This window comes from Crocuta crocuta, unplaced genomic scaffold, assembly GCF_008692635.1.
Source record: "Crocuta crocuta isolate KB4526 unplaced genomic scaffold, BGI_CrCroc_1.0 scaffold113, whole genome shotgun sequence".
In the NCBI taxonomy this organism is placed as follows: Eukaryota; Metazoa; Chordata; class Mammalia; order Carnivora; family Hyaenidae; genus Crocuta; species Crocuta crocuta.
In genome coordinates this window covers 1,251,911-1,273,400 of record NW_027530368.1, presented here as the reverse complement: position 1 = coordinate 1,273,400, position 21,490 = coordinate 1,251,911, and the positions used below count along the sequence as shown (strand labels likewise).

The window sequence follows — 21,490 nt, the reverse complement described above, 5'->3', positions numbered from 1 at the left end:
TGCCCCGCGTCCCGCTGTCCGCCAGCTCGCGTCCAGGGCGCCGCCTCTGTGTAGGGCGGGCGAGGAGGCAGCCGAGGCGGAGCTGATGGCTGCACTGAGGGCGGGGCGGGGTGCATGCTGGAACCTCTGGGGATGGCGGGCTTTTGGGGGGGTTCCCTGGGGGAAGGGGCCCCTGTTGACCCCTGACCTCCGGGCCTTGCTGACGTCAGGAACTCCTGACCCTCGGGCCCGAGTGACTTATGGGACCCTCAGTCTCTGGGCCCGGTTGTCTGGGGGGGTCCCTGAACCACGGACGTGTCTGACGTCGGGGACTTCGGATTCCCGAGCACGGCTGACTGCAGGATCCCCGGATCTCAGGGCCCGGGAGGTCTCAGAGACCCCTGGAACCCGTTCGCGCATATGGCTGGCGGTGGCGCTGGGCGCTGGGGGGGCAGTGCTGTTGTTATTGTGGGGCGGGGGTCGGGGTCCTCCAGCGGTCCTCGCCTCGGTCCTTGGCTCACAGCCCACCTCTCCCCGGAGCCAGTACAACTTCATCGCAGACGTGGTGGAGAAGACAGCACCTGCCGTGGTTTATATCGAGATCTTGGGCCGGTAACGGCGGGGAAGGGCAGGAAGCACCTAAGCTGCGGGCTCAGGGGCGGGCGAGCTAGGTGTCTGAGCCTCCTCACATCCTTGCTTTCTCTCCATCCCAGGCACCCTTTCTCCGGCCGCGAAGTCCCTATCTCGAATGGCTCAGGATTCGTGGTGGCTGCTGACGGGCTCATCGTAACCAACGCTCATGTGGTGGCTGATCGGCGCCGAGTCCGTGTGCGGCTGCTTAGCGGCGACACATATGAGGCCATGGTCACAGCTGTGGATCCCGTGGCAGATATTGCCACGCTGAGGATTCAGACTAAGGTTGGGATCTGGGCAGGCCGGGTCTGGTTGGGGCTGTGAATTTGGTCACATATCTAGGTGACGGATCTCTTATACCCGTTCTCCCGTAGGATCCTCTTCCCACACTACCCCTGGGACGCTCAGCCGATGTCCGGCAAGGGGAGTTTGTTGTTGCCATGGGAAGTCCCTTTGCACTGCAGAATACGATCACTTCTGGCATTGTCAGCTCTGCTCAGCGTCCAGCCAGAGACCTGGGCCTCCCCCAAACCAATGTGGAATACATCCAGACTGATGCAGCTATTGATGTGCGTCCTGCTGTGAGAGAAATGACAAACTAGGTTGGGGATTTGGGGAAAGGCTGTGTGGGACAGGGACCAACTGTGATAGATGGTGGATGAGTTTATATACAGAGGTTTGGCTGCACATATGTGGCCACTCTCGCTGGGCTGGGAAAAGAGAGAATTTGGAGAAAGTACCTACATCCTGGTTATGCCCCCAGGCATAGAGTCCCTGGATCTCTTCCATATTTTCTCCTTGTCCTGCAGTTTGGAAACTCTGGAGGTCCTCTGGTTAACCTGGTGAGTGGGACATGCTTCTTTCCAAGAATCCCTGCCCCAGGTCAGTGTGAGAAGGGGTGTGTGTTCTTGTCAAGTTTCTGAGCAGTCTCCGGTTGGTTATCTCCCCAAATCCAACCAGATCTCCCCAGCTCCCCAATACTTTCTGCTGCTCTTGTTCAGGTATCTCCATCTCCTACTATTTATTTGGGCTAGGGAATAGTGGGCTCTATCCCTGCAGGATGGGGAGGTGATCGGAGTGAATACCATGAAGGTCACAGCCGGAATCTCCTTTGCTATTCCTTCTGATCGCCTTCGAGAGTTTCTGCATCGTGGGGAAAAGAAGAGTGAGCCTGGCTTAGGGGGGAAGGGATTCCTTTAAGTGGTGGGAAGGGCATTCATTGGGCCTTACTGGAGCAGGGGAGGGGTGGGGAGGGGGTCTATTGGGAGGAAAGGGAGGAAAAGGAAGCATGTAGCTGAATGAGGCTCATTTGTTCCTCCATCACAGATTCCTGGTTTGGAATCAGTGGGTCCCAGCGCCGCTACATTGGTGTGATGATGCTGACCCTGACTCCCAGGTATGAGCTTTAAGAGTAGTGACCTATAGGACTACCAGTGTACTCAGTGGTGGGCAACTGGCATCTCTGTTGAGATTTGTTATCAAATTTTATCTTTATCTAAGATTAGTCGGCTTACACTTGGGAACTATCAGAAGAGCTGTCCTCTCTCATCATCCTGACTTTCTCACGCCAATCCATTTTGCACACCTGCTACCAGATTGATTGCATCCTGCTACTGCTTTGATTTAAAAACCTCAGGCCATTAACTTGTTCAGGAGCCATTTTCCATTTGTCACCAATTCAGCCTTCCAGATCTGGCTTCTTCCATGAATATACTCTGTTCCAGCCAACCTGATTTCCTACTCTCATGTTTTTATTTATGTTATTCTTGTTTTATATAGTTAAATACAAGAACCATGCTTCTAGGTCCAGGTTAAGTTCTATTTTCTCCTTAAAGCTTCCCTTAGAATTCTAGAATGATATTAGTGTTATTGATTTAGTAGTATGTGTCATTTGGAATTACTTACTTTTTATATACATGTCCTACTTCCTAACTTTGAGAGGCAGAAGTTGAATTGCCTTTGTATCTGGAGTATCTAGTGCATGCCCTTGTTCATACAGTTGTCAGTGTGTTGATGAGAGATTTGAGGTGAACCCAAGGGAGAGTGCCTTGGTGTGGTTAACAGGGTGATGATCTATGTCCTTTCAGCATCCTTGCTGAACTACAGCTTCGAGAACCAAGCTTCCCTGATGTTCAGCATGGTGTGCTCATCCATAAAGTCATCCTGGACTCCCCTGCACACCGGTGAGGAAGAGACTGCGTTGTGAGGTGGGGATGGGTGAAGCGTGCATGTGCCCTTGAACTGGGCTGTCTAGTCCCTCCTTTTTCTCTCTGTCCGTCTTTCACCATAGGGCTGGTCTACGGCCGGGTGATGTGATCTTGGCCATTGGGGAGCAGCTGGTACAAAATGCTGAAGATATTTATGAAGCTGTTCGAACCCAATCCCAGCTAGCAGTGCGCATCCGGCGAGGACCAGAAACATTGACCTTATATGTGACCCCTGAAGTCACAGAATGAGTGGGTCAGCAGGACTCTGAGGCTCCTGCTCTGATTTCCACCTTGCTTTCCTGGCCTAGGCTCTGAGGGTACCTGGACAGAGGAATAAATGAACCAGTGGGGGGCAGGTCCCTCCAACCACCAGCACCAATCCCTGGGCTCTGAGGAATCACACAAATGCTTTTTATATAAAATAAAATTATACCTAGCATCATGTTTTAGTCAAAAATAAGGGCGGGGGTTACTGATCTTTTCCCCCATGAAGAGGCTAGAGGTAAAGCTGTATCCCCCCTGAACCTAGGGGAGATACTGGAGCTGACCATTCTGACCTCCCTATTCAAGAAAATGAGCTCCTGCTGTCTGTTGTTCTGGACAGTCAGTGAGGCGCTGTTCTTTGTAGCGTGCTTGACTCAGTGCTGGGTCTGGGAGCAAAAATACCCCGTGCTTAGCCACAGATCCGGCAGCTGGCCTAGGAAGGAGGGCGAGAACTTCGTCTTGACGGTTCCACATCCATAGCGCACACTGGAAGAGCATGGCTGGCCTGCTGACATCAGGGGTTCCTCGGTAAGCTCCTGAGGTAATGGTAGCCTCAGACCCCTGCCACTAGGGGCCAGTGGTGGTTTGCAGAGGAGGGTGGCAGCACCTCAGATGATCTGGTTGCTGGTCTGGCCAGGGTAGCGCTCGAACTTCCTGTTGGCCTCTTCACTGAAGGCATCACCTGCAAGGTGAATGGGCAGTTTAGGCAGGGAAATGGACCCATGGTGGGGAAGGGTGAGTGGAAGTGGAGAGGCTGGGAGATCCAGAAGAGGGTGGGAAGACACAGAACCAACTTAGGGAGAAGAGAATTAAGGCCTTTCCTTCCCATCCCCCAGTCCTTCTGGGCTGCTCTTCCCATCAAATACCAATGTGGCAGTTGTGCACCCAGATGCGATGTCCATCGTATTTGCAGTTACATTTCATTGCATTGTTGGTGAAGTCACTTTCTGCTACTTCAAAATTGGGGTTGATGACCACCTGTGAGTGGGAGAAAGTTAATTTGACCAGTTGCAGTCTTCAGATCGTTAATAAACACTACTCCCACCTGCCAGCTGGATCTCAGGCCCCAGGCACCTGCAGAATGTAGTTTCCTGGCTTCACATCTGTGATGTCAATCCATTGGCAGTCGATGTCATGCCGGTAGAGATCCCAGCAACCCACGGTAATGCCCTGCTCTCCAAAGTTAGCACACTCATACCTCTTGGAGACATCTGAGAGGGATTGGCATAGGTCAGTGTGAGGCAAGGCTGTGGGACGGAGATACTGGAGTCTGTTTTAGGTCCAACTTACCCTCCTGACATTCGGTATCTTCCAGACAGAAACTAGCTTTGTGGCCCTCAGCCACCTTGGTGCCATTGGGGGTCAGGATATCATAGTGAGTGAAGATGTCCATACTGTGGTAATGCCTGTGGGGACAAGGGAACCCTGTTTCCATCCCTGCCCCCAGCAGCCTTGCCCCATCTCCAGTGACCTTGCCCTTCTACTTGACTCTCTCACCCATGACACTCGTGCCACACCCAGGAGTGGCGCCCGGCCTTGGGCCTAAAGTCAGCTCGTCCCAGGTTGTGGATCTGGGAGGAGAATCGGAGCAGACGCCTGTGGCCATAAGGCCAGTTGGCCGAGCGGGCCGAGCGGGCCAGGCAGTTCTCTTCTGCAGCACAGTACAGCATGTGCAGGGGCCGGTCCTCGATGTAGGCGGTCTCCTGCACCAGTGCTGAGTGCAGCAGCAGGTCTGATGCAGCTGCACAAGGAAGGGAGCAGAGTGTTGGAAGTCACTGCTGAGGAGTGGGGACAGATGCAGGTGCTTCTACTCCCCCTGTGGAGTGTGAGAGGTTGCTTCTTCACGGGGAAGGAGCACCCCTCCAGATTACAGCTCTTTTTCCCTCAGGGGGGGTGGTCCAGAGCTTCCCTTCCCTGGCTTGTATCGCCTTATCCCTCACTCACTCTCAGAACAGATGACTCCAGCAGTGAAACGAGTTCCTGGCCTCTTGCAGGCGATGTGGGTGCTATGATGAGCACATTGGTCCAGGGACAGCTCAGACCCTGTGCAGCGGACTCCACTCATCACCACCTCTGTTATATTCCCTGAGTCCCAGTACCAGGTCTCCTGGGGACACATGTTGGTGTTTCTGTGAGGCACCACTATCCAGCCTCTTGGGCCAACGGACTCATTTTTACAGTCCTCTGCCCCGAACACAGGCTTTGGAGGCAATTGTGTTGGTTTCCCTCTGCTTCCCACTCACCTGCAGGCCATGGTTGGCATAGCCCAGTCCAAGTTGCCTACAGGCCACCATGGCCTCCAGTGTCCCCCAGTCATCCCCACAGATGAGCCCCCAGCGAAGGGACCCAGGTCCCCCTATTTGCACCTCCACTCGCCCCTCATGTTGGCTGCGGCCCCCACTGAGTCGGATCTGTAGTGACACAATGGAAGTTCCGGGTAAGCTTTTCTGGAGGGGTAGTGGGAGTCTGTAACAGGTATGTGGCTGAAGGGTGATTCAGAGGCATGTAAGGGCTAGCAAGTGGGGGCATCAGGTGGGAGCTGCAGGATGGCAGGGGCCTGGGACAGTGGGCTGGGAAGCTGTCAGGCTGAAGATCGTGACGGACTGGATAGAATGCAAGATTCCTGGACTAAACCGGGAATATAACTGACCTTGGTCTCTACCCCAGTGTAGGGCAGGTTGCATCGGACTCCAGCATCTTGGCTGTGGGAACAGTCTTCAGCTGTGATGTTCTTGTGGGGGCACTTCCAGAGGGAGGGTTCCTGTCCAGAGCACCGAACCTCACTTAAGTGGATAGCACCCATGCCTAGGGTCAAAGATCAGGAGGTTATAACTGGACCTTCACTGTCTGCCCAGGGGTATCCTTCCCAAGGACCATACCCCCCAGGAGAGTATGTACCTCCTCCTTCCCTCTTCCTCCCATCTTCATCCCCCTCACCCTGGCCCATGCGGGCACCACTCAGAGCCTCTCGAGCAGTCCCGAAGCCCAGCTCCCGACACACCACGCTGGCTGCCTGCAGGTCCCACTTGCGATCACAGACTGTGCCCCACGTGCTGGCCTTCAGGACTTCCACCCGGCCCTCTCCAGGGTGGGCCCCACCCTTTAGACGCACTCGGGTCTATAGGGGAGAGAGATGTGCCCAAAAGCAGTGAATGGAAACGTCAGCACAGAGCGGGCTGGGAGATAAAGGAGATTCTGTTGGGAGGGAGGGAGTGGTCTCAGGTCTGTGGCCCACCCCCTGAGAGGTTCCTCTCTGTCCTCAAAGGTCAGGGCTGTGCTAAGTCAGGGGCTGGCTAGGCTAGGGGGTTCTCCACCTGGGGTGGGGAAGGTTATAGTCACTGTCTCACACACCTCCCCCTGAGGCTTCGACTGTTGTTGCTTCCTCTGGCCACTGGATGCTGCGTAGAGAGGGCCTGGCACACAGCTCACCACCGCAGGGGCCCCCCCAGGGCACCTGGTGGTGTCATTGGCACGATAGAACTCCAAGGAGCAGAGGGAGAGGTGGGCCTCCGTGCCCACGCACGCCACCCCATGCAGACCAAAGGAGTGTTGCTGCCGCTGGGCCAGCAGCCTGGGGGGACAGGAGTGGGGTGCAGTAGGGTAAAACAATGCTCCTGCCTCTTTGCCGACAACCCTCCTCCCCTCCATGCCTCCCATCCCCAACCTCTCAGGACCATTTTATCCCTCCTTTTCCCTTCTTTTCTGCTATGTTTCCCTCCGTAGACAAAGGGAATGGCAAGTTTCCGGGCTGAAAGAGCCCAGATTACCCAGACAGGAGGGTCCTTGGGGACCTGCAGCTGAAGACCAGTATGGGCAGGATGGCTAGTCTTGACTTGCCTGACAGAAACCTTGCTCCAAATGGTTTCAGGCTGTTGGCCCTAACGGAGGCTGAGGCTGAGGCCGCTGTGCAAAGAGAGTGGAAAGCCAGGACTGCCCAGTTAGAAGAGATGGGCAGGAGGGAGTAGCTGACACAAACAGGAAGTCTGAAGAGTCAGCGTGAGCACATCCTTCTGTTACGCTGAGGCTGAAATAACTGAATGAGTCAGGATGCAAAGAACTGAGTAAATCTTGGGTCTAGATGTCTTCTCAGAGGCTAGAGGGTCTTCCAGGCCAGAGTATGATGGGTAGTTATGAGAAGATTATACCAGAAGGTGGACATAGGGAAGGACTGGGGTTGGCACACGTGGGAATGAAGATGTACAAATGCAAGACAGCAAATGTTAGAGAGTCCACATGACCAGAGGAGAGAATATGCACAACAGAATGGTAGAGATCTCTCCAGACCTGAGCTGAACTTTAATGAGGTAGTCCATGCTGCTGCAATTGAAACATAACAGAAAGAATGTTCTGTAGCACCCAAGCATGAAAATGGGACTAAACTAGAGATGTTAAACCTTGGAAACCCTTCAGAGAGAAGCCTTGAGAAAAGGAAGGGGACTGGTGTATTGACACCAACAAAGTAAGAGATGGCAGTGAGGCATGTGATGAGAGCAGTGCCCAGAGAGGAGGGCTGCTATGGGTGGAGTGAGCCTATGAGGCTGGCTTGACAATGAACTATCGCAGTAATATGCCCATCACTTGATGTCAGAGGAAGGAAGGTTATGATGACTTATAGCCATTGGCTAAGAAGATGCAGACAGGAAGAAAATTTTATAAACAACAGACAGAGGAAGCCTGGAGACTATAGAATACCTTTGGAGGTTCAGGACCAGTGGATTCTGAAGCGCAAACAGATCAGGTACTCTCCCAAAGTCCTGTTTTGCTGAAAATAAAACTCAAAGAGGCCATCACAGGAAAAAGCTTTTGCTCTTCTAAACTCCCTCCTCCCCTTTCCCCACAAAGGACACAGTAAAAACAGCAATGTGCCCTTGAATTTGGTGTTCAGGGAAGGCCAGAGCATGGCCATGTTGGGCACAGGTGACCTTTAGCTAAAAGGTACTACAAGAGCATCTCCAAATTCCAAGCTCCTTTGAAGCCACCAGAAGGAGAAGCTGGAGAAGGAGGGCCAGCAGAGACCACTGGGTGATCCCAAAATGTGCAGAAAAGAGGAGGGGACAGAAGAAATGGATGAATTCTCTGTGTCTCAGCCACTGCTGAAGTTATCAGGGAGACTTCTCATGTGCAAATGGCCTTTGGAAACCTAGTGAGAGGTAATCACTGGGGTTGAAAGCTTCTCCACTCCCTTGGGTTCTGAAGGAGCCCACAAGAAAAATTGTGTCAACTGGGCCAGAGACACAGGGGCTATAATCTGAACCCCATCCCTGGCAAAGTTTCCAGAGGGGATCATGAGTCTTATCTCCAAGCAGGTAGCACCTATTTTTAAAATAATTAAGATGGGAACACTGATCTCTTAGGCAAACTTAACTTCTTGGGGGAGAGGCAAGTAAGGCATCTGAAGGAGAAAGTGCCAGAGTATCTGCTAGAATTCACTGGAGGAATATAAATAATCATGTGGAACAGGGGTTATCAGTGGATGAACTTCTATCAAGACTTTAAAAAATCCCGTGATAAGCATAATTCCCCAGAAACGAGCATAAGGGCCAGCATCAGTTTATGTTTCAGTGACTCATCTAGAAGGTAGTTTCTAATAGCTACTGCTGCCCCTCCACCTCTTGGTGGGGGCCTCTTAGACCCCTTCCTGACCACAGCCCAATTGCCCTGACTCATCATCACTCTGCACTCTCCCTCTCTGCACACCCAGCCTGAACTTCATTTACCTCTTGATTGATCCCCTGCCCACTCGGGGTTTGGGTTTGACTTTAAGCTTGGTGATTGGTCTGAAAAAAGGAGAAAGAAGTTAGTGGAGGTAGTGGTTAGGTACATGGCCCAGGAAAGGTAGAGGGTTTTGTTGTTGGCTTTTTTCCCCGTTTCCGGGAAGGACACTTTATGCAGAGTGGGGAGTAAAGTGAAGGGGGGCAGATTTTCCACATACACTGACTGCTGCACACCACCGAACTCTATTTTAGGAACTCCTGTTGCACTGTGAATTCAACACCATGAGGAGAAATCCAGTCAGTCCAGGGGGTGATGGGAGAAGGGGATATTAGGTAAAAGGAGGAGAGAGAATGAGAATGTAGGTGAATTGAATTAAGGGGGGTAGGAAGCATGCAGGTGGTTGAGGCTAGAGTCTAAGCTGTTCGGGGGAAGTATAAAGATGAGAAGGCTTCTCCTCAGCCATTCCTACATTATTTCCTCTTTGTGCACCCTAAGGTCAAAGCTTGCCCATCCCCATGCCTACCTCCCCTCCCCTTCCCTACCCCCCTGGAATGGCCACTGTGCAGTTATATCCCTAATTCATCAGCTTGGGTTCTGGGATGGACATGGATAGGCTGCCTTCCATCCATCCACCTCCTGTGGCCACAGGGGCGAGCAGGAGGTCCCGGGGCTCTTGCCCCATTACCTTCCAAGGGGCTTGGGGCGTCGGGCCGAGGCTTTGGCCGCTCGCTTCCTCAACTTTCTGTGAGGATAAGACAATAGCAGAGTCAAGAACAGTCTAGAACCAAGTGGGAAAGGCTGGTGCAGCCAGAGGCAAATTTCTTTTCCAAATAGGAAAGTTGGAAAGTCAACAGGGTGTTACAACATCAGATACTCCCAAGAGTTTACCCTTCACAGCTGTCTGGCCTCACGCGCACAAAACCACTCTGATGAGCAGTAGTGAAACCCATGGACTCAGGCTGATAAGAGCCCCTGTACCAGCACCCGCAGAGATTACACTAGGGTAGGTGGAAAATGAGGACTAGGGGCAATATCAGGGTTGATCTAAACCTCAGGGGAGGCCTATGGGGAAGCATATAAGTAGAAGGGTGTAAGGATTATAAGATTGCCAGACTGACCAGGCAAGGAGAGAGAAATGGCCTGGTCATTTGAAGGCTGACTGGCTTTTATCCTTGGATGCTCTTTGACTTCTGGTATTTCCAGGTCTGAGGCCAGTGCACTAAGACCAAGCACCAAGGCTGGATGTCCAAAAACATTAACTTGATTTGACTGGGGAGCATGAAGCCAGGCGGCTTAGGATGACAGCATCCTTCCTGCCCACATTAAATCCCATATGCTTTAGTCATTCACAAACCAAGCTCAGCTTCCAAACTTACGTCCAGAGAAATAAGTTCTAAAACTTTATTTCTTTTTAATTGGCCTAAATATTTGACCTATTTTATTCTTCAAGAGGTTGCCTTAAGTCTAAGGTCTGGAAACTAGATCTGTTTCTCCTTTCCTTCTCCCTTTGATTTCAAAGACTTTTTTTTTTTTTTTTTGGCCCCCTCTTTGTTTTGTCCAACTATATACAGATGAATGCAGGTTTTGCCTATCTGTTCTTCTAAGTTTCTGAGACTCCCTGTTATCATCTTAGTTATTCCTTCTTTAAACACATTCCTACTCTTGTTTCTCTTGAGGAGTCATATCTGGACATAGTATACTATGTGCAGATGCACTGGATGTTAATAAACAAATTTGAAACAGTGCTAAAGTTGCTTGGTATTTCCTGCCCTGGCTTCCTCCTCAGGATGCATTTAGTTGGTCTTTTTGCCAAAATATCCACTATGTCCAACATTCTTAAGAAAAGGTGCACAATAAGTCTCGGGTCCCTTTCTTGAGACATTACTAAGAGTTTAGAACCTTTCATCATCTAAGTATAGGGTGAAACTTTTTCTCCAAATGTCTTTTTCTCAAACATGTCTAAAATGAAATGTATATTATGTTTTCTTTCAAGATTATCTTGATCCTCCAACTAGGACTCAGAAAAATGTAGTATTATCTAGGGGTGCCTGGATGGCTCAGTTAGTAAAGTGTCCAACTCCTGATTTTGGCTCAAGTTATGATCCCATGGTTCATGGGATCGAGTCCCACCCTGTCAGCATGGAGCCTGCTTGGGGTTCTTCCCCCCGCCCCCCACTGCACATGCATGCTCTTGCGCGCGCGCTCTCTCTCTTAGAATATATAAACATAAAAAATGTATTATCTAGAATTTAAAAGTATTTCTTTTCTAAGTTATTTATAAAGTTTTATATTATACATCATATGGCATATACAATTATATATATTATAAGGTACAATACGGATTATATTAAGGACCTGGTACTTATTTAGGACCAGTACTGATACTTATTTTGATTTACACTTGCACATTTACAAATGTGCTTATTTCCCCTTATAATTTGTTCCTTCAACACATCAAACATAAAAACCTACCCGTGTCTACATTCTCTTTTCTCATCCAATCATCTTTCTCCTCTAAGGCCACTCCCTTAGAGGGTTTGAATTCCATCCTTTAGGATCTTTTTTCTCCTAAATTGAGAAGCCGAATACAATCTCTCCTCAATTGAATCATTTTAAACATGTTCAGATCTCTCTCTCTCTCCCTCACACGCACACGCACATACACATATACACACCTCCACCCCATATTTCTGCTCCTCTTCATAAAAAAATTGTCAAGAGTTGTTGACACTCCACTTCTATAACTTATCTCTTACCACTCATTCCTTAACCCACTCCTACCTGGTTTTCCCCATCACTCTGCAAGAACAGATTCCAGTAGACAGCTTCAGTCTTCATCATGTTTACCTCTTGGCAGCATCTGACACTGCTGTTCTGTCCTCCTCTTCCTCCTTGGCTGTCCTAACACTACAAGTCTGGTTTGATTCCTCATTCTGGTTGTTCTCTCTTGGTCTTCTTTGCAGGCTCCTCCTCTAGCTAGTCACTTACACTTTTGGAGCCCTGTCTATGGCATTCTTCCACATCCTTTCTTTTCTATGTTCCCATTTACACCTAACCTGGTGTATTCCGTTGCCTTTAAACTTTTTAAAAGTTTATTTTGAGAGAACAAGAGAGTGAGGGTGGGGTAGGGGTAGAGAGAAAGGGGAGAGAGAATCCCAAGCAGGCTCCATGCTGTCAGCACAGATCCCAATGCGGGGCTCAAACCCACAAACCACAAGATGATGACCTGAGCTGAAACCAAGAGTCAGACAATCAGCCAGCTGAGCCACCCAGGCGCCCCTGCCTTCTTAATGTTTCTAAAATGTAATGTAGGTCCAAAAAATAAACCCATAGTTCTTTCAGCAAAATCCACTCCAGAAACCTAGGAATCAACCTTGATACTTTTCGTCTTTGGTTCCCAAAGTCAGTCCAGGACAAGTCATGTCAGTCTTACTTCCTAAACATCTCTCCAGTCCACTCACTCTTGTTTTCTCCACACCATTCTCAGAAATGCAGTCAGAGTGGTTTTTTTGGGCCACAAACCTGATCGTGTCCTCTTACGCCCTGCTCATGAAAACACTTCAGTTGCTTCCCATTGCTTTTATCAAAAAGACCCAAATCCTTAGTGTAGCCTGTGAGGTCTTCCTTGATCTCTCAGCACCTCTGTGTTCTCAGCACCTTGCACAGCACTTTGCAAATAGCAGGAGTTCAGTAAATAGCTTTCAGCACTTACGCTCTTAGAACCTCTTTTCCAGCAAAAGGGCAGGAAGGGGTTCAATTATCTCTATACTCTTTTCCTCTTCTAAAATTCTACAACTTTCACATGTTGTAGGGAAGAACCATAAAACCAAGTTGAAAAATGATAAATGCACACACTCTGATTTTCTCATTCCTTAAATCTTACTGGCTTCCTCCAAAAGCCAGCAGATGTATCCTCTTTCTTTACGGAAGGTGGAGTTCTTAATAAATGATCTTGCTTATGAGTGTACTACACATGAGAATGCTCCCTCTGTGTGATCTGGCCATGAAAGGAAGTCTATCTCATATCTCCATCACAGAGCTCTCAGGACTCCCACAACCTCTCTCCTTACTAAGAATGGTGTCTGGTCTTAGTATGCGTCCTTCTCCAGCCTTCATATCCTAGACTTAGTAACAGATTCCAAGATCTACACAAATATTTCTGATCTCTGAAAGTTACATCAAGCCATGCATACCTACAGGTAATTCCTGGGTCTCAAACATCCCAAGGATGGCTCACTTTTAAAATTAGTCCATATTAACTCGAAGCCCAGAGATGCCTGGTGGCTTGTGCCACCCTTCTCTCAAGCAGCTTCAGGATCATTTCAGGTATCTCTCTCTTATTTTATATTACCAGACATCCGACAGCTATTCATTCCTCTCCCTCTTTGTTATCACCTTCCCAACCAGCTTCGTTTTTAAAACAAGCTCCTAACTAGCCTTACTGCATCGAGAACCTCCTCCTCCAATTCGCTTTATCAGGTAAACTTTAAAACTTTATAAGTTTTATCAGGTAAACTTTAAAAACACTGGTCTTATTTTATCATCATCCCACACAAATACTTTTATTTTTAATTTTTCCATAAGATAAAGATCAGACTCTCCAATCTGGGATCAAAAGTGTTCCATTTTCTGGCTTTTATGCATTCAGATCTGCCTTCCATTATTTCTCAGCACATCCTTCTACTTGAGTCAACTGTCTTTTGAAAAATATCCTAGTCACTGTCAAATCTGTCAGGGTCAGCAATGACTCTATTTTGCTGAATCCAGCATTGTTTCTCAGTCCTTGTGCTTTTAGACCCAGCAGCAGCGTCGACTCAGGTGATGGCACTCCTTGTCTCTTCCTTGAAGCGCTTTACTTGGGTTAGAGGCCACTTCGCTCGCCTGGTCTTTCTACCTCACCTCACTGTTTGCATTTCACTTTATCTTCCTGACATAACAGTTAAGGTCTCTGTTCAGTTCTTGGGCCTCTTTTCTCCTGTTTACACTTACTCCCTTGATGACGTCCAGTTTCAGGACTTAAAATATGTTTATTCAGCAACTCTAGAGTCATATACCCAATTGCTTGATACTGAGACTCACCATTTCAGTGTCTCAAAGAACCTCAGATTAAACCAGTCCAAAGCTAAGTTCTTAGTATACAAGACTCCTCCCCCCAATCCTCACACATGCTCCACCCACTGTCTTCCTTATCAAGTAAGGCCAACTCCATACTTAGCTCAGGCTCAAAACCTTGGAGTGAACCTTAATCACTCTCCTTCTCTCCCATCATATTAAATCCATCAGCAAATTCTGTTGCCTCTACCTTCAACCCATACACACGGAATTTTATAATTTTTCACCATTTTCACTGGTCACCATCACCCTCACTTTCTGTACTCAGCTTTCAGGATACAATAACCTCCTAACTAATTTCTCTGCCTCCTGGATTTCACCCTATCCCTCACAGTCTATTCTTAAAGCAGCCAAAATAATACTTTAAAAATGGAAGTCAGATGTCACACCTCTGTTCAAAACCTTATCTCCCACAGAGTATAAGCCAGTCCTCCCAAATGGCCCTATGCAATCGGGCTTCCCATTCTTTCCCTGTCTTCTGCTATATCACCTTTCCTATCATCTTCTCTCTTGTTCACTCTGCTGCAGCCCCAGTGGCCTCCAGGAGGAAGACTCTTCACCCCCCCAACCCTTTTCCCCCTGCCCCCTAGGATCTTTTCATTTATCATCCCTCTTCCTGTCAACACTTGTCTAGATTTCTACAGTTTGTGCCCTCACCTCCCTTAAATCTTTTCCCAAATGACGGCCTTTTCAAAGAGGCCTTCTCTGACGGCTCTTCTTAAAACCGCAACCCCACTTTTACTTTCCAACTGCTTTCCTGCTTTATTTTTAATCCATTACACTCTTTGCCATCCTTGCATTTTAAAATTTTACTATTTTCTGATTCTTCCCTAGTTCATGAGATAGGGAGATTTGTGTTTTGTCTACTGCTGAATCCCTAGTGTCTACAACAGTAGACAATAAATAAATGCGGACTGAATGAATCTCCTCACCTTTGTTCACGCTACGCTCTTCACTTGAAATCCCTGCTTTTTAAATTGTAATAAGAGTCTTTCAGAACCTGATGTTGGGGTCAGGGAAGGTAAAGAACAAGCACACAGAAAGAAGTATAGCCCCAAGACAGATAATAGCAAAGGAACACAGCACACAGCTGTTTGAAAACAGTTTGAGTCTCCAGGCTCCAGATAAAGTATATTCCTTGGGACTGAAAGAACTTTCGGATGTGTCTGAGAGCCAAGGCAAGGAAAATCTGAGCAAGTATGGAAAAGACTAGAGGGTGGATAATGCATTTACTTTCAAAAAGAAGAAAAAGGATTCCTTAATCTAAAGAATAATATTTTAGAATAAGTTATTAAATGGAAAGTTTGTGAACAGTGGGGAAAAAATAGGGAGATGCTTAGAGACCGAGAAAGATTTCAGTAAAAATTAGCTCAAACCACCATGATTTCCTTTTTTGATAAGATTTCTAAATTGGAAGGCTGGAAAACGGCCATCAACATAATATCTAGATTTTAAGGAAGACTAACAAAATCTCCCACGATTTCATTATAGATAAAATGGTGAAATGTTGGCTACATCATTGTAGTGTTCAGTTTGTTCCCAATTAGTGGAAAAAACATTTCACAAGTAGTGAGTAAAGACTTGATGAGGAAGGAAGGTTAGACTTTAGTTTTGAATATTTCAATAATTTTAACAGTCACTCTGATGAAACCAGAAGATAGCTATCCTCTATATACTCCAGAGGAGGCTGGGAGGGATGATAAATGGAAAATAATGCCAAGATTCAAGATAATCTCATGGGTTCATTGTGGCTTTGAAACGTTTTTTAAATGATGCATCAAACTAACGTAATAGGGTAACTCAACATAGATTTAGGTTCAAATAGGCTTTTCTGTTAGTATCAAGGATAAGGGAAGATCTGAATTGGTTTCATATACTACCAGTTCAATATGAACAGTGGGATGTTCCCTCAACAGAAAGGCATACAAAATCTGGGCACGCTCTACTCAAAGTTGAGCATTTCTACTGTACACTGCTCTAATCAGGCCATGTCTGAAGCAGTGTGCTCAGTGGAAGCTAACCTAGGTGTCAAGAAGTCTTTCTGCAATAATTAACTAAGTAAGAGCTGAGGGGGAAAAAAGGATTTCAGCTTGCAGAATAAATTAGAATGACTGTAAAGCTTTCCAAATTCCTCAAAATGACCACATATGATGCTCCAGGGCTGCGAGGCACGCTAAGCAGAGAGCTGTTTACTAGTGTGATCCGTTACCCTCGTAGCCCAGGGCTACGCATACCCCAGGGCTCCAGGGCAGGTGGGAGAGGGTCGGGCGCCTCGGCCAAAGGATATTCTGGAAGACTTGTCGAGAGTCCAGAGGGCTCCAGCGCTCACGGACGCGCCTCGAGGACGGCCGAGACCGAGGGCAAGCCCCACCTCTCCAGGCGCCCTGCGACCCTCAGGGTTTGGTCCTCTGGCGGGGACTCCCGCGCCAAGCCCGGCGCTGGACACACCCAGGGACCGCCTCCGCAGGGCGCGGCCGCGCGCTCCTTGAACTCGGACGTCGGGCCCCGGGGCCGCGCCCGCGCCGTAACCGTAACCGCCCGCGACACGGCAGGCCGCTGGGCGTGGCCTCGCCAGGCTCTGCGCGCGCCCCGGGAAGGCGAGACTCTGCCTGCCAACCGAGGGCGTCACGGTTTGGACGCGCGACCGGCCGCCACTAGCCCCGCCCTGGCTGCGGACCTAAGAGAGCAGGAGCCTCGCTTGCCCCATTTCGGACCCGCCCTGGGGAGCCCTTCATGGTTCCATAAAATTCTCAACTCTCCAGTTTCGAATGGGCCTCGATAGTTCCCCCATTATTCCAGAGCCCCGGACCCTCTCAGAGGTCGAGATACTGCTCCCTAGTAAGCACCCCTCCATCCCAGTCTGCTCCGCCCAGCGCCCAGGCCCCTTCACCTGTAGAAGGCCGTGTTGACCCTCTTTTCGCTAGGGAAGCCCAGCATCCCGCAGACCACGTGGCTGTTATGGGCGCTCCACCCTTTGTCACACACTTGCGACCATCCGTCGGGAAGCCTGACTNGGCCCCGGGCGGGGCCCCCCTGCCCCTCCCCACGGCCGGCGGCCGAAGTCGCACCTCCTCCACTTGCAGGTGCTGTTCTACCTGGGGATGGAACCACAGGCAGAGGACAGAGTCTCAGTAGCGACTTTTTATTTGCCCTGCTACTTTTAAGGAACCCTGATCGGCGTGATTGCTGTGAAGACAGTGGCGAGCAGGGGCTGACACAGCGCTCTCTGTTGAGAAGACTTTCCTGCAAGCACGAGAGTGGAAAGACATGTCGTGCTCTGAGAGGCGATTGCGGGTGCTGAGCAAGCTGAGGAAGGAGAGCCAAGGTGGCCCGGAGCACAAAGGAGAGTTCACAGAGGGAGTGGCACTGAAGTAGGAGAGAATCAGAAGGGAGATGTTCCAGGAGAGCAGGAACCTCTGACGAGGTGGAGAGCAAGAGATGCCCTGGGGACCAGGGATGAAGTTGGAGAGACGCCCGCCGGCTTTAGTAACTTGAATGCTAATGCTAAAACAACCCTGGGCTTTCATATGCCTAGGAGCTCTATCATTTGTCCCCACCCCCTCGGCCTCACAGCGACCCAAAAGATCCCATGGGCATATTGGATCCCCTACCTTCCAGTATCCCCTCTAACCACATATAACCACCCCACAGCCCTCTCTGGTCCTTCTGGGTGGTGTGTGTGTGTGTGTGTGTGTGTGTGTGTGTGTGTGTGTGTGTGTACACGAACTGCAGACCTCAATGACATTAGAATCCGAGAAGCCGGGGAGGCGCTGGTCCTTGCAGATGACTCCGGCATCCTCATCATGGGTACAGTCACTGTTCCCCCAGCCCCGGGAGGCACACTCAGTCACACTCTGCTCAGTCCCACTGCAGCTCAGGTTGTCCAGCCAGATGCGGCCTGTGGAGGGAGAGATGAGGGGATAGAGAGGCTTGTGGCGGCAGGATGGAGGAGGAGGGTAAGTGGTGGGGATTTGCGGGAGGGTGACCATGGAGGCCTCACACCTGGCTTGATGATCTTGTCTTTCTGTTTATATAATGGGATGTGAAAGAGACAGGAGACCCAGGAAGGGAATAGGGAAGGGAATACAGGATTGATGGAGGGTCAGTGGTGATCTGGGGATACTCAAGAATTTGGTAGGGTGAATAAAAACCTGAGAGTCAACACTGAAATTCTGATCAGTCCTGACCTATTCAATGATAGCCACAGTTAACCAAGTATGTGTTGTGTTAGGCACTCTGCCATGTATGTATAGACATGATTATTCTTAGAGCTGCCAGAGGCGTTATCACCATTTTTATATAAAGAAATTGGGGTTCAGAGAAGTTAAGTAACCTAAGACCACCCAGCCGATACATGGGGGCTTCAGGGTTTGAGCCATTTGTGAGACTTAGAAATCTAAGATCCTTTAAGATCCTTTCATTTCAGCCTCACTTTCTCCCATGGGTCTTCCCTGTCTGTGTTACTACATTGCCCCTTGGTTTTCTCTCTGCCTGGACCATCCTGAAATGAGTATTACTGACTTCTCAGAGTTGGGATGGATCCAATTTCCCCCGCCCCCAAAGGCCATGGGATTCTACCTAATGGGACTGTCTGTCCCAGCCAATGGCCAGGGCCTATCATGCATATCCTGACAGGACTTCCCCAGCTTCTGCTGGGATACCTACTTCCTGCCCCACCAGGCCACTGGAACCATCACAAAGTCCTTGTGACTCTCCATGACTGTCCTCCAAGGTCTGATTCAGTCCTTCGATGCCATTCAGAAAAATCCCTCAGTTAAATGACTGTCCTCATATTTGGAGACAACCTTCATGTAATTGCTTTCCAAAGCTTTTTCTTTTCATACCAAACATCCCTGGTTTCTTCAGCTATTCCCTCTTGAAACTTGGCTTCCAATCTTTCACATCTGGGCAGCTCTCCTCTGAAAGTATTTCCATTTTCTACTCTCTCTCTCTCTTTTAAAGTAGGCTCCATGCCCAGCAGGACCTTGAACTCATGGGCTTGAACTCATGACCCCAAGATCAAGACCTGAACTGAGATTAAGAGTTGGACGCTTGACCGACTGAGCCACCCAGGTGTCCTTCTACTGTCTCTCTTTAAACTCGGCACCTCCAAGTGACACTTTATTCCAGAAGTGGTCCAGCCAGTAGGAAGTGGGGGATTAGCTGCAGACTGCACCAGCTTCTGTCCATCAGTCCCACTGTGGGCTCATACAATGTAAGCATCCTCAGGTCTCAGAATTCCTCCTGAGTCACTACTACCCACACTCATTCTTGTCTTATATTTACTCTTAGTTCCGGCTTGTTGGTTGCAGCTCTTGCCTATAATCTGATTTGGTCAGCTGCAGTTATCTGTGATTCTTTCTGGCTTTGGGAAAACCAGACATCATTTATCTGCTCTCAGCTTTCCATCAAACCAACTGTACTTTGACTGCACAGGGCTCACCTGTATCAGGGCTGTCCTTGCACGTGGCTTTGTAGAATCATACTTTTGCAGAAAGAAGGAACTTAGAGATCATCTAGTCATTTTGCATATAGGGCCTCTGAAGTTCAGAGAAGGCACTGACCAGCTTAAGGTCCACAGGTCTGGGAAGTAACTGTGTTGGTTGGTTTGTCACCCATGGGTTTACTTGACACTGTTTTGGGTGTACCAGGTCCCTGTGCCTGTGCCATCCTGACGCTCCCTCTCCTTGCATTAAGGCAATACCTAGGCCATGTATGGAGCATTGCTCACCTGTTCCAGGGCCATATTTGGCACTGTGGGTCCAGCCCGTGGCCTCTGTGAAGCCCAGCTCTCTGCAGAGGACGTGGGCAGCCTGAAGTGTGAAGTCGTCATCGCAGATGGTGCCCCACTCGCCAGCTCTCTGTATCTCCACTCGGCCCTCAAAGGGCTTCCTGGGGAAGCCGGCCAGCCGGAACCGCAGCCCCTGGCTCCCAGCCCTCTTCTCGGGGGCCGTGGATGGGGATGGAGATCCCAGGCATGAGCTGCACAGCACACAGAGCAGCAGCCCCCATGGGCTCCGCTGCCAGACACTGACAGGTCGCATGGCAGGGAAGGCCTGGGTGCCCCAGAGAGAGAGTGTGTAAGAGAAATCACAGATGAAGTCAGGCCTGGGTCCCAGAGAGAGGTCATGATTGGAAGAGAAATTCTGAATAACGACAGAGTCAGAGACAGTGTGAGAGAAAGACAGGGACCCGTGGACTAAGTGAGAAAGAAACACAAACTAAACAAGAGCAAAAACACAGTGAGAGAGGTGCAGACTAGGAAGGGACAGAGACAGAGACCCAGAGATAGAGTCTCTCCCTCCCTTTTGTACAGAGTAAAACAGTCACCATCGGTTGTTCTGTCCTACAATGTCCTTTCCTAGTTCTGTCATTGGCACCTCCATCACCCCCACCCACTGGTCTAAGAGACCCAGAGATCAAAAGAGAGTGAGTAGAGACCAAGAGGCAGAGAATGCTCCAAAGAAAGAGAGAAGACTGAGCAAGAGGGAGACCCAGACAGGATGTGAGAGGAAGGAAGCGGTGGGAACAAAGCGGGAGCAAACAGAGACAGCAGAGAGAGACAGTGTGAAAGAAGGATAGAAGGTGATCGTGAGAGAGCCAGGTACACAGAGCAATGGAGAGGGGCTGGCGGGAGCCAACAAGGGGAGGCAGGAAGGACCCAGATGATTCCATTCAGCCACTGGGAGAGGGCAGACAGCTACTGATTGTGGCGAGAAGCTGGCAAGGGGGTTTAGGAGAACCTCAGATCTTAGTTAGGCTCCTGAATGGGAGCCAAGCCCAGAGCCCCATCTGGCCAGATTCCAAGGCAGAGAGGGCAGAGACCAGAATGTATGGAGAATCCCCTGCACACCCTACCCAGCACACAGGCTCTCACATGCCCTGCAGGGTCAAGGGGCCCAGGAGGGCCAGGCCTCAAGCTGGGAGGGGAGTGAGGTGGGGTTGTCCAGACCTCCTGCCAACACTGCCATCGCTGTCACTGGGCAACGGGAGGCCAGGGCGCCAATCGGCTCCTCAGCCAAGGCCTTCCCTCTGTCTGGGGCTGAGAACAGCCCCTCTTCAGCAAGAGGCCCCCTGAACATGCTTCCCCCAACTCAGACAAACAACACAACAGGACAGCTTTGTTCTGGGGACATTCTGGCTTGGGGGCCCAGTGGTAGGGCCTCACAGAGGAGCCTCCAGCCTTAGGGCCCTCACGGCTGCCCTATTTGGAACATCCTGGAGCCCCACCCTCCCCCCCACCCCGCCAAATATCTGCCTCCTCTCTCCACTCTTCTGTTTCACTCTTCTTTAACAATGATACAACCCTCAGTGGGTTGGTTTCCCCTCAACCCCATCCCGCATCACCCCTTTTCGTGGTCCCTCCACCATCCTCCCATCCGAAACTCCCCTTCTTTCCGCAGCAGCGTGACTCCCCCTACCTTGGCTGAGCGGGGCCCTAGGGGCTGGGAGAAGAGTCCAGGTCCTGGAGATCAGTCCTAGGACTTCCCAAAAAAAGCGCTCGGCCAGGGGAGACTGGACCCCCCCTCTTCCCCCCCTCTTCTTTCGTCCCTGCCCTGTCCCCTTGAGCCCTCCCACAT

General features: G+C 49.9%; 2 protein-coding genes across 2 annotated transcripts; one reads left to right on the top strand and one right to left on the bottom strand.

The window, feature by feature from the left end:
- The first annotated feature begins 33 nt into the window (after nucleotides 1-33).
- Nucleotides 34-3,261, top strand: HTRA2 (HtrA serine peptidase 2). The gene is made up of 8 exons (XM_077766231.1): nucleotides 34-591; nucleotides 693-897; nucleotides 987-1,181; nucleotides 1,422-1,454; nucleotides 1,672-1,777; nucleotides 1,939-2,008; nucleotides 2,700-2,795; nucleotides 2,903-3,261. Exons 1-8 carry the CDS (start codon nucleotides 86-88, stop codon nucleotides 3,066-3,068), a joined length of 1,377 nt encoding a protein of 458 aa, XP_077622357.1. The 5' UTR covers nucleotides 34-85; the 3' UTR covers nucleotides 3,069-3,261.
- On the bottom strand, nucleotides 3,247-21,408 carry LOXL3 (lysyl oxidase like 3). Its single transcript, XM_077766230.1, is given in 15 exon segments — nucleotides 3,247-3,765; nucleotides 3,950-4,061; nucleotides 4,158-4,294; nucleotides 4,374-4,489; nucleotides 4,581-4,824; nucleotides 5,028-5,190; nucleotides 5,327-5,494; nucleotides 5,734-5,888; nucleotides 6,021-6,201; nucleotides 6,435-6,654; nucleotides 16,801-16,924; nucleotides 16,927-17,005; nucleotides 17,645-17,808; nucleotides 19,642-19,966; nucleotides 21,332-21,408. Coding segments are annotated over 14 exon segments (2,250 nt in total). The 5' UTR covers nucleotides 19,955-19,966; nucleotides 21,332-21,408; the 3' UTR covers nucleotides 3,247-3,691.
- Nucleotides 21,409-21,490: the final 82 nt, after the last annotated feature.

What these genes read in the sequence shown, in the direction of transcription:
- HTRA2 (XM_077766231.1), top strand. Translation starts at nt 86, where the DNA reads ATGGCTGCACTGAGGGCGGGGCGGGGTGCATGCTGGAACCTCTGGGGA. An exon ending in CGCTGAGGATTCAGACTAAG is followed by an intron (nt 898 to 986) that starts GTTGGGATCTGG and finishes GTTCTCCCGTAG; the next exon opens with GATCCTCTTCCCACACTACC. An exon ending in GAGGTCCTCTGGTTAACCTG is followed by an intron (nt 1,455 to 1,671) that starts GTGAGTGGGACA and finishes CTATCCCTGCAG; the next exon opens with GATGGGGAGGTGATCGGAGT.